Source organism: Bombina bombina, chromosome 3 (assembly GCF_027579735.1).
Source record: "Bombina bombina isolate aBomBom1 chromosome 3, aBomBom1.pri, whole genome shotgun sequence".
Classification (NCBI taxonomy): domain Eukaryota; kingdom Metazoa; phylum Chordata; class Amphibia; order Anura; family Bombinatoridae; genus Bombina; species Bombina bombina.
The window spans coordinates 149,598,264-149,610,762 of NC_069501.1; the positions used below are offsets into that span (position 1 = coordinate 149,598,264).

The 12,499-nt window shown below is 37.7% G+C and overlaps 1 protein-coding gene across 2 annotated transcripts in view; it reads right to left on the minus strand.

The window, feature by feature from the left end:
• The window catches only part of CXADR (CXADR Ig-like cell adhesion molecule), a 136,778-nt gene extending 125,272 nt beyond the window's left edge, over nucleotides 1-11,506 (minus strand). For both annotated transcript variants that reach the window (XM_053706012.1, XM_053706011.1), the window contains exon 1: nucleotides 11,392-11,506. In XM_053706012.1, the coding sequence (XP_053561987.1) occupies nucleotides 11,392-11,443 (52 nt within the window). In that variant the 5' untranslated portion in view covers nucleotides 11,444-11,506. The remainder of the gene's footprint in view (nucleotides 1-11,391) is intronic.
• Between the last annotated feature and the right edge of the window lie 993 nt (nucleotides 11,507-12,499).

A 12,499-nucleotide genomic window follows, 5' to 3' on the forward strand; every position in this document is an offset into this window, starting at 1 on the left:
AAGGGACTGTAAACACATTTCATGCACCTCCCTCTAATCATGGGAGCTGCCACTTTGTTACCTAGGTTGCACTGCAGGTATCTGAAGGAGAGTTGTTGCACTTGCGCAAACAGGTCAGCACTGCAATGTAGTGAAAGACAGATTTCAACATGGCAGCGCCATGACTAGAGAGAGGCAGGGATTAACCTCAATACTAGGCTTATAAAATGTATTAAGTGTTTAATGTTCCTTTAAAAATATGTTAAAAGGGACATTGTACTGTAAAATGTTCTGTTATTATTGGTTATTTGTAGAGCGCCAACAGACAATGCATCGCTATAAACATTGGCAGAATACCAGTACACATTTATATGGATCAGACAGGTATAGGGCCCTGCCAAGAGTTGAACTGTTAGCTCTTAAAAAGGTGATCTACAAACAGCTGGACTCTTAGGCTTACATGCTAAGGGGGTTCAAGGGGATAGCAATGGAGGAGAGGAACTGGTATAAAATAAGGTTAGCTTAGGTTGTATGCATCCCTGAACAGTAGAGTCTTTAGGGAGCACTTGAAGCTTTAAAACTAGGGGAGAGTCTTGTGGAGCGAGGCAGAGTTCCACAAGATGGGAGCCAGCCTGGAGAAGTCCTGTAAATGGGAGTGCGAGGAGCTAACAAGAGAGGAGAGTAGGAGGTCATGAGCAGAGCGAAGGGGACGGCAGGGAGAGTATCTGGAGACAAGGTCTGAGATATAGGGGGAGCAATGCAGTTGACGGCTTTGTATGTAGAGTGAGAATGTTGTGTTTAATCCTGGAGGCTAGAGGAAGCCAGTGAAGGGATTGGCAGAGAGGTGCAGCAGATGAAGAGTGCTGTGTAAGGAAGATGAGTCTGGCAGAGGCATTCATTATGGATTGTAAAGGAGCTAGGCGGCAGCTAGGGTTTTTCATGATTCAAATAGAGCAAGTGATTTTAAACAATTTTCCTCTTTACTTCTTTTATACAATGTGCTTCTTTCTCATGGTATCCTTTTTTTGAAGGAGCAGCTATGCACTACTGGGAGCTATCTGAAGAAATCTGGTGAACCCCCCCCAAAAAAAATAGGCATTTTTGTGTAGCCACAAATCAGCAGCTACCTCCCAGTAATGCATTTCTGCTTGTGAGCCTATCTAGATACGCTCACAAGCCTTGCTCAAAATCTATTAGCTGCATAGAGGAAGGCAGTGAAGGGATTGGCAGAGAGGTGCAGCGGATGAAGAGCGACGTGTAAGAAAGATGAGCCTGGCAGAGGCATTCATTATGGATTGTAAAGGAGCTAGGCGGCAACCGGGAAGACCAGAGAGGACAGAGTTGCAGTAATTGAGGCGGGAAAGGATGAGAGAGTGGATTAAAATCTTAGTTGTGTCTTGTGTAAGGAAATGTCTATTTTTAGAGATGTTTTTAAGGTGGAAGCGGCAGGTTTTAGCCAAGAACTAAATGTGAGGAGTGAAAGAAATATCTGAGTCAAGTGTGACTGTGTTCCCAGTGTGTTCTGACACGTGGGAATTGGGAGCAACCCTGGGATTATTATCTCACAGTATGAGTAATCTTCAATTTCTTTAGGGGAGGGAATTTTTCATGTAATTTAACTCTGAAAGTAGTGGGTTTTTCAATTTTGAGACGTCACAAGTCTAACCTGCTATATGGCTTTCCCCATTTGGCCTTAGAGATGATGAGCTAAAGAAAGACAATGCACACTTTGCTAACAAAATAACTAGCTTTGTATACTCCAGTAACAGGTCTGGATTGGCTTCACCTAATAAAGCAAGTAGTTGCAGGTTATTAAAAAAAACACATCTGCAGCAAGCAAATGGTACCTTCGGTCTGAAAACTCTGAAACTGATATATTAATATATTGCACAGGTTTTTAAAGCTGCCCTTGTGCCCCCCTAACAGGCCAGATTTTGATGATATCTGAAATAACACACAGATGAAATAGTCAGCTGATTAGTTAACACGGTTATTCACCTGCCATCACCTAAGGTAATCCTGAAAATCTGCCCCGTTAGCCCAGAGGCAGAACTTTTTTACACTTTCTGCAATGAGTTTTTTTTAATGGAAACATTTTCTGCAGGTTATTTTAAAATAAAATTCATTTTAAATTTGGCAGTAACACTAAAGCACCAGTTCAGTTGCAATGTGTTGATTAACTGGAGAATAAAGCAATTGTAAAAGTTTTATAATATATTGCAGCAGTTGAAAATCGGATTGCAAATTAGCCGCAGAAAAAAAAATAATAATTGTAAAATGGCTCTTGAATAAATGTGTTTCCTTTTCTTTTGATCTAGCATAGAAATGTAGTAATAAAAAAGGTGCATTGCTCATAAGAATGTCATTCAGAAAACACACCTTTGCAGACTGGGAAAAGTTAGGGGGCTGAGAGCCAGTCAACACTGCAGAGCCATTCAATACTGCATATTTGACTTTTCACTTTAAACAGCACTTTGCTGTGGATACGCTGTGTTAAGGAAAAACTTACACAGTGCTGCCAGAGCAAAGCTCTTTTTGAAGAGAACAGCCTGATGTGGAGCAGTGCTGCAAAGTTAAAGCAGTAATAGTTCCTGCATGTGCCCTGTTCTTTCTGCAGACATACTGCATTTTCTGCGATGACATCTCAGATCACTGCATGTTCTGCCTTGGGGCCCGTTAGAGAGGCTGAGGACAGGTTTGAAAACCAGTGATCTATTGTAAGCCTTCTAATTAAAAGCCGCTTTATGTACACTTTTGTTTATGCAAAAATAGTTTTAGAGTTTACGGTGTCTATAACAAAACATAAGATTATTAATATAGTACTGTGCTGATATAACAGTCACAAGATACAAGAAGCAGGAAAAAACATAAGATAGGTTTAGGTTTATGGATAACAACAAAACCTTGATAAAATACAATACAGGCAAACAAAACCCATGTCAACTAAACAAATTATAATAACAAATAATCAGGGAAAAGGAGAAACGAAAATGAAAACATTTCAAAATTAACACCAACTATAAAGAATGTCCTTAAATTAAATTGTCTTAACTAATTAGTCAAAAGTTTTCAATAAGTTTCCTTGTTATCTTGTTTTATATTAGAGGTCAGACAATTTAGAACAGACAACATGATTAGGGTCACAAGGGTATGTGGTTTTATTGAAATGGTTTGTGGGAAAAGCGTGAAGATCGCTGAAGCAAACACTTATGGAGGGCTTGTGTGACTAGCAAATTGTTTGTCTGCCTCCTATGCTGACATAAGTAGCAACTGAGAGTCTGGCATGGGATGCTACAATAGAAGCAAACTAGGTGACGGCCTTAGAGCACCCATTCATTATTTGTTTAAATTGAATGTGTGTATTTTTTTTGCTGCCTAATCTGAGGTTCATATTAGGGGTCATATGTGGTGGCATAATGGCTTGAATTGGAGGGGACTCCCCTGAAACATAAGGAGGCAGAGAGTGCAGGTCAGCCAGAACAGCTGGAAGGCTGAATATCTCAATGCGCAGCCCCTGCGCTCTCTGCTAAATGTTAGCATCCTTCATATAAAGTTGTTAAAGCAGTGTGAATTGCAGAGACGAGCATACTGCAGTTTCACTCACTGCTGAATGTGGAAGTAAGAGGCTGCTCGCGGTATTCGGCTACTACCAGAGCCAAATATCTTCTTGTGCAAATGAAACACATTAAGATCTGTGCAAATCTAGATATTAGTGTGTTTCACTTGCAGCGAACGAAACTGCCAAATGCACATCTTTAGTGAATTGCCTCCACTCACAGCCTGATACAAGTTTGTGAAATAATGGGACGCATAATTATTTTGCTCATAAGAGAGTTTGAGATCAATGATATTTATGTGTTGCAGTTGGGGAACATGGGAAACACATTTGCAGGGCTGCTTGCTACAGAACACTTCTCTTGCACATAAAAGCATTTTATTTTATATCTCTAACAGGAAGTGTAATGTGTGTGTACAACTGCTTACTTACTAGGTGATAAGTAATCCCACTGCTTTATTGGTGAACGGACACATCTCAAAACATTAACATAAACAAAACTGTAACCTATTTTAAAATTCCCTTTAAGCCTTTATGTTTATTACATCATCACTACTAACTGTGGGGAAACAGGGATATTGCACTATATGCTGTACTCGGGTACGCAGCTGGGAGAATTTGTATTCAAAGTTGCTGCAGAGAAACCCTTTCAAATGGGCTGGGCTCTCCCCACTTACAAATTGACAAACGGTATCAGGTAAAATGGATTCCTGGGAACAAAGTAAAGGGGAGAAAATGTTATAGTACAATGTGTGTTTAAAAGGGACATTAAATAGTGAGTTCGCACACAAGTAACTAATTTATTAAACTGTCCAGAACTGGTCTAGGCATAAAAAGATACAACATAGCTAGTGTTTTACAAAGGTAAACCTAGGTACAACACCCATTACTTTGTATAAACTAATACTTTACACTTAATATTTAAAACAACTAATATAATTTTAAAAGACTGTGAATACATTATTATCAGGCTAATCTTTGATTTGTATGAATCATATCTATTATTTTTTTAGCTTTTAATATCTCTTTAAAGTGACACTAAAATAATTTTGTATATGTAAATATACTATATGGCAAAAAGTATGACACCAGCAAATCACACCTATATAAGTTTGCTGACCATCCTATTCCTAAACCATGGGCATTAATATGGAGTCGCCCCCCCAAATATAACAGCCACAACACTAATGTGGGGTTTTCCATGAGGCTTTGTAGTGTGTCTGTGTGACATTATACCCCATTCAGCCAAAAACAGCATTTGTGAGGTTAGGTACTGATGTTGGATGACCAGGTCTGGCTCACAATCTGCCTTCCAATTCATCCCAAACATGTTCAATGAGGTTAAAATGGACAGTATACACCAATTTTTATATACCTGCATGTAGTAGACCCTACTATAAAGATGAATAATATTCACAGATACTGATCTAAACACCCAGTATAAGACCTTTTAAAAACGTAAGCCCCACAGACAGCATATGAAAGAAAGATTACATAAACAGGAGTTTGTAAACGCGTGTATACATCTGACACTGCTGGGCTTGGTTAGGAGTCTGAAAACCAGCACAACGTTCTTAAAAAATAAGAAAAACTATACATTTTTACAACAACGCTAACAAATGGGCTATGTAATGGATCATCTACAAAACATATTATGCAAAGAAAAATCGTGTGTACAATGTCCTTTTAAGGTCATGGCTCTGTGAAGGCCACTTGAGTTCCTCCACACCAAGTTTATCAAACCATGCATCATGGGCCTTGCTTTGTGCACAGGGGCCCCAGTCATGCTTGAACAGAAAAGGGACTTCATCCAACCGTTGCCACAAAGATGGAAGCAACCAATTGTATCAAATGTCTTTGTATCCTGTAGCATTCACCGGCCAAATGCTAGAAAACAGTCCCTGATCATTATCCCTCCTCACCCAAACTTTACAGTAGACACTAAACATTCTGACAGGTAGCGTTCTATTAGCATACGCCACACCCAGATTCTTCCATCAGACTGCCAGATAAAGCCCAAATCCAGTGGCGGCGAGCTTTACACCCCTTCTGCAGAAGCTTGTCATTAGCATGTCATTGCAAACCCATTTCATTAAGCTCCCGACAGACAGTTATGTTGCCTCAAGAGGCATTTTGGGTAGTGAGCGAAGCAACAAGTGATAGGCAATTTGTACATGCTACTCATTTCAGCACTCGATGGCCCTACTCTGTGAGTGTGCGTGGTTTACCACTTTGTGGCTGGGCTGTTGCTGCTCCTAGGCATTTCCACTTCACAATAATACTTATACAGTTGGCTGCAGCAGGTCTAGTAGGGCAGAAATGTCACCAACTGACTTGTGCCAAAAGTGCCACCTTTAAAGTCACTGAGCTTCTCAGTATGACCCATTGTACTGGAAATGTTTATGTATGGAGATTTTATAGCCATGTGCCGGATTTCATGCACCTGTCAGAAATAGGTGTGGCTCAATTCAATCTGTAGGGGTGTCCACATAATTTTAGCCATATAGCATGTATGCAAAAGATCTATATATAAAGTAGAGTTGTGCATTCCGCATTTTCTTTCAATGCCGAATGTGGAAGTAGGCATACTTTCATTATAGTCTGATCTTTTCTAAGCTGAATCTCTTCTAGTGAAAATGAATCACACTAAAACCTGTGCAAATCCAGATTTTAGTGTGCTTTACTTTCACAAGAAGAAATTCAACTCTGAAAAGATCTGAACATAAAAGTATGCCTACTTGTGCATTCAGCATTTTTGTTCAATGCAGAAGTATAATTTTGTTTGCATGTTTTGCAACCCATTTTGAGTTTGCAATTATTAAGCAATCACTTTGCAACATGCTGCAATGTCATTGTTCCATACATTCCAACACATCCTATGTACTCCCCCCAGACAGGGAGGTCCACAGGTTGAGTTTTGGCAACATGGGACAGACTTATGAATGTTCCATGTGTGGATTTGTGTGGCTAGTGGGGGGAAGGTAGCTTAGAAGTCCCTGGTTTTATTTTTTTAAACTAGTCCACTTAAAAGGTAAGTATGGTGGGTTAAGCACCATACCCATCCCTCCTAGAGTTATCTGTCAACCATCCTGTTAAACTGTGAATATGCTTCAAAATGTGGGACGGCTGGAAGCTTTAACGATCATGTACAAAGCACACCAGCCTCACTGGGGCAATGGAAATAAAGTCAGAAGAGTTAAAATTTATAGGAAATAAACCCTCCATAGCTTATGGTTGTAAGAAAAATGAGGCAAATTTAAACTAAAATTGATGGGTGTAGATTTCCCAATACGTAGAGCAGCACAAAAAAAAAGAAAAAACACTGAGCAATATTCTTTATACATATCAATATAAATTCCTTCTCAAAAACCTAAACATATAGATCAATAATACTTTTCTGTAAACTTGCAATAAATTATCAATAAAGCTAAGTGTGAAAACTTTCTGAGTACATCAACACCAGGTTTGCTGCAATCCTTTGCAAATGGCCAAACTCCCACCACTAAACACAAAGGTAAAGTCCTGCAAGTTTTTGGTTAACCTCATTGTGAGGGTTAAAAACATTAGGCATATGCATAAGTTTGTTATTTGTTTCACTAATAAATGCAGAATATGGTCTCAAGCAGCAGCATTTTTCTATTGCAAGGATTTATTAACCTTTTAGCAACGTTATGGCGTTCTATTCCGTCCAAACGACGGCGCAGTTAGGGCGGAATACAACGTCATAGACGTTTGGCTGTCCTGGAGCCAACGGCGCTTCCTGCATGTGATTGCGTTCTGGAGGGCGTGCCTAGCGTCATAGGGACGCACCCCTGACCGGATCCCATAATTGAAATCTAGCGATCGTGTGCACAATCGCGGGATATTAATTTGTCTACATCGGAACATTATAACCCTGTCATGAAAGGGTTAAAGTATAAACACACAAATATCTAGATTTGCACAGATATTTATTTGTGTGTTGCACTTTAAAACTAATAAACCTGGAGCGGATAATAGCCAAATGCTGCCGCCATATTCACCACTGATTTGTGAAACGTATTCTTCATAACAAACTAATGCACATGCCTAAAAACATTTTCCCCACTAGTGTCTCTATAAAAGGGACAGTCTACACCTTACTCTTCTTAAAAGGCTTACCTTAGATTAAGCTGCAAATAGTCTCCTGCACCCTTTTCATATCATGCAACAGGAACGGTAAAAAGGTTATTTTAAAGTGAATATTGTTTCTGGCCACTTTGAAAAGGCTGCCAAGCTCCACCCACAGATGACATCACGATCTGGGCTGCATGTAGGGACTCTGCTGAATAGCATTGACAGTCTGTTTAATCCAACTAGTGAGCCTTTTCTGACTGGACGCCAAATGCAGCCTAGATCGTAATGTCAGCAGTGAGTGGAGCTTGGCAGCCATTTTAAAGTGGCGAGAAACAATATTAATTTTAAAATAACTTTTTTACTTTTACTGCTGCATGATATAGAAAGTGTGCAAGAGGCTATTTGCAGCTTAATCTAAGGTAAGACTGTAAGATGACTAAGGTGTAAACTGTCCTTTTAAGCATTTTATATTTGCTTTCTTCTTTACTTTCAACTTAAAGGGTCATTGTATAGTACACCAGATTTTTCTTTCCATAAACGTTTAGTAGATGATCCATTAATATAGCCTATCTGGGGGTGTTTTTATAACAAGTTATAGTTTTGCTTATTTTTTTAAATAACATTGTTCTGATTTTCAGACTCCTAACCAAGCTCCAAAATTGTAAATGTATACTGATGTATACAGACTTCAGATTGCTTCTGTTTGTATAATGGGTCTTTTCATATGCTGGGGAAGTGGGGGGAGGGTCTGCTCTAACCCCTTTCCGTGGGTGTCCCTGCTTAACCTCATCAACAGTGCTAAATTGGGAGCTTCTAAGTAAGTTTTTAAAAGGTTTTATACTGGATTTTTATATCAGTATCCGAAAATTGGTGTATACTGTCCCTTTAATTGATACAATAAAAAGTAATAAAATATAGAATAAAAAAAAAAAAGTGATACACAAATATTGGAGAAATATACCTTAGAAAAGCTGCCCCCGGACAACAACACATGCATGTCTGGGAATTAACAACTGCAGCACCCAGAAAGAGTGCATAATTTGAAATTAAATTGAAATTTATCAGCTGAATCTACACACGGAAAGTCAACAGATTCTCTTGCTCATGGGAAGATAAATTCATTTACAGCTGTACAAAGGGCACTCCCAGCTTACCAGTGTGGGAGTCAGGCTGAACTCTTCCTGAAACTATTTTGCAAATGCTTTGAATAATTTATATGATGCTTCCAATAACACCACACTTGGATGTTGCTGGATTTCTCTGTTAACCATAGGGTGATCATTTTATATACAGGTTACATTTAAAAGAAGAGTTATTTCACAAAATCACATAAAACTCATGAATCAGTAAACAAATTGATCCTGACTATACCTTCAAAGAATTTACTGGTCAAAGGTAGCATGTTCTACTGTATACACAAAGCACAACACTAAATCGATGTAACATTTTTAACATAGCTTTGCTGAATTTTCAAACTTTAAAAAAAAGAAAAAAAAAAGAAACAGAGATAGTGAAGGGGTTAAAGCTGCCATCAATCACTTGTTTCTGTAAAACCTACTACTTTTTTTAATGTTCTTTTACAATGATAATTTAATCCAGTTACAGTTAAATAATTGATTGCTCTAGCTGCAAATAAGAGTGTCCATTTCAAATCGATCTCAGATGTTAATGTAATATTTCATGTTCACACAGCAAGATAAAAAGGAAGTATATTCCATTGCTGGGTCCTATATAACACGTAAAGTCTACTTCATGCTTAGGACAAGGATTTTAATTACAGATAAAATCTAAATTGAGCAGACTAGAAGAGCCTCTTCCCTTATCTATAAATGCCAGATAAACCCCGTGAACAGCTACATTCCAGGGAAATCTGGATTTGGTAACTCAGTTCCTGCATCGTATGCACAACTAAAATGTAAACTCAAATCTACCTCAACATTTTTGCCTTTACTAATCCAGAACAAAACAAGGGGTAGGTGAAAAAAATGTAAGAAATAAAAAAATATTTTCAGAAGCTTTTTAAAAAAGGGACAATACTACATACCTTGTAATTATAACATTTGTACTGTCTAGAAATAAACTAAAGGACCAGTAAATATAGTAAATTTGAATAATCAACAAATGAATGATAAAAAAAGACAATGCAATAGCATTTAGTCTGAACTTCAAATGAGTGATAGATTTTTTTCTGACAAATTAGTTGTCTCTTTCAGCTCCTCCTGTATCATATGACAGCCATCAGCCAATCAAAAATGCTTATACTTATAGTCTATATAATATTGCTCAGTAGAAGCTGGTGACTTACAAAGTGTAAATATAAAAAGACTGTGCGTTTTGTTAATGGAAGTAAATTGTTAAATTGTTTAAAATTGCATGCTCTAATTTAATTTGGACTTGAGTGTCTCTTTAACACACTAGACAAGTATGCAAAAATTGGAATGCGTTAACACCTTGATTGTTGCAATTGATGATGGTGGTTTGTCCTGTGCACTTCCAATCCTCAGAAATGGAAAACTTTTTTTCCAGATTTAAATTACAAGAAAGGGGAGAGAGCAAACTATAAAAAAAAAAAGTGTATTACAAAGTTTTTTTTTACCATACATAACAATTTTATATTACAATCCCAAAGTGTTGAATGTACTTTAAGCTTAAAGATGCTTCTCTCAAAACTAGTTTGTGTTGATAAGTCAAAAGAAGTATTTAATTTTTTATGGGTAATTAAACATTTATTTGCCATATGGTAAATGTTTTCCTTCTCCTTACTGTTTTTGAAAGGATCTTAAAATTAAATTTTAATTAAAATCATTATTGCTGAGTGATAAGCTTGGCAAAAAGGTTTACAGTGTGTGTGTGTTTATGTAAATAATTGTATAATCAAACCAATTGATTCTCAAACAGCAAGTGCCTTTGGCCAACACTATGAAATGAATTCATTTAAGGGAAATGTAATCAAGAGGACAAATTACCCAATTAGGGTTTTAAATTATTGACAGCTCTAAGTACATGCATCCATAATCTGATCGTTATGTTAGACCTATAGTGACCAATTTTTCCCCAACAATGCTTATTCCAAGACTTATTTTCTGCAAACCTCTGCAAGACCCTCTGCCAGTTTAGAGCTTAGATTCAGACCAGTGTGACAACCACTCACTTTATTGTTTAATGGGATCAGGCTCTAACCACCATCCCCCACCACAATATACCAGTGAAAATACCTCCCTGATTGATTAACCCTTCAGCAACAGACAGAGAGGACCACATGGCACTAAGAAGAATCATGTGTATGTTTGGATGTAATAATACAAAATGAGTTGCTCAATAGAATAATGTACAAAAATGTATCAGATTTTTGGATTATGTTTTACAGATATAAAACATTAAAATGTAAGGAGTTATTAGAATACATGTTAGGTTCTATAACAACTACTTATTCAACCTTACAGACTTCTAAAATTATAAATAAAAAAAGCTCCAAATGAGGGTACATATATTTTATCTCAACAAGGTGTAAGATAATGTGTCCACTAAGTGGATTATTCAGTTAAACAAACTCTGAGGATTGTATATGGTTTCTTGGGCATGAATATTACATGATCTGTGTAAGGCTTCAGTTAACACAGTACACAGGCTTAGTAAAATATTAGTGTGTTCTTCCCACCAAAGTTGATCTGCCGGTTTCTCCTGACCAGACACCTTATAGGTCTTACAGTCTTTCCCATTTGCCCAAATGTATTCGCAAAAGAAAAACAAAGAAGACTCACCAAAGTACAGGACGAATAAGAACAAATGTAGAGCAACGGATCCAAGCGCCATCCTGGAATAGGGAGCAGCCAGTCACACCTCTGCAAGGTGGTTACAGCACCACTGTAGTATCACGCGTTGTATCCCAACAAAACATGTATCCCTTGCTCTACTACTGATCCAACAACATTCAGGGACAAGCCCCGCCTCCCTCACTAAGCCTTGCAATGCATTGTTTGCTTAAGGTGGTATTGCACAGGTAACGCTAATGCAATGCATTGCTAAATTCAAAGTACATAGTCAATATATAATATGCGGATATTAACTTAATTATTTGTCGCAATATTGAGCAACTTCTATTTGTGACGGTTAATTAATCATATAGTCCCATCGGGCGCTGTTCTCCTGACCTATATTTAGTGAATAGTGACCAACTCGCATGCTTCATTGAAAGTCCCGTTATCTCTCTTTGTTCATGGGCAGCTTGTGTAGAACAATTAATCACTACACGATCAATGGAAACTCGTTTTTTTTTTTACTTTTCAAAGAAAAAAATAAAATCGTTTCAACATAATTATACACATAATTCCGTTTGAGTGAAAAAACTGTGTAAACATATTTAATACACAACGAGTCACTAGCATCACTGTCTCTTATTTTTAAAGTTGCTTTCCAAACCACTTTAATACGCTTGCAAAGGAAGAGACACTGAGCAATATCTGTACTAATCCACCTTAATGCGACAAAAGGGATAGACACGTGGGCGTGGTTTGGAGTTAAACGTTAGTTCGGGAGTGAGAAGGATACTGAGTTTGTCGGGGATACAGGATCTGATACCACACAGGTTTCTCGCTCCTCCCTGAATTACAACAGAATCCCAGTTTTGCCCACAGAGCAGCAGGTGAATTTGTGACGTAACTTCCGGGCAGACAGTAGTCTCTATAGCTTTTTGTTCTTTAGTTTCTGTTGCTCTCTGTTTATTGTAAAAGGAGAGCTACAATACACAACAGAGACAAACTTTCATTCTTAAATTCAGTTGTATCTGGGAATTGATGAGAATAGATCCACTGTTCTCAGGGGAAGTCAATTTAAAATACATGAAAAGAATTTAAACATTATCAGAATTTA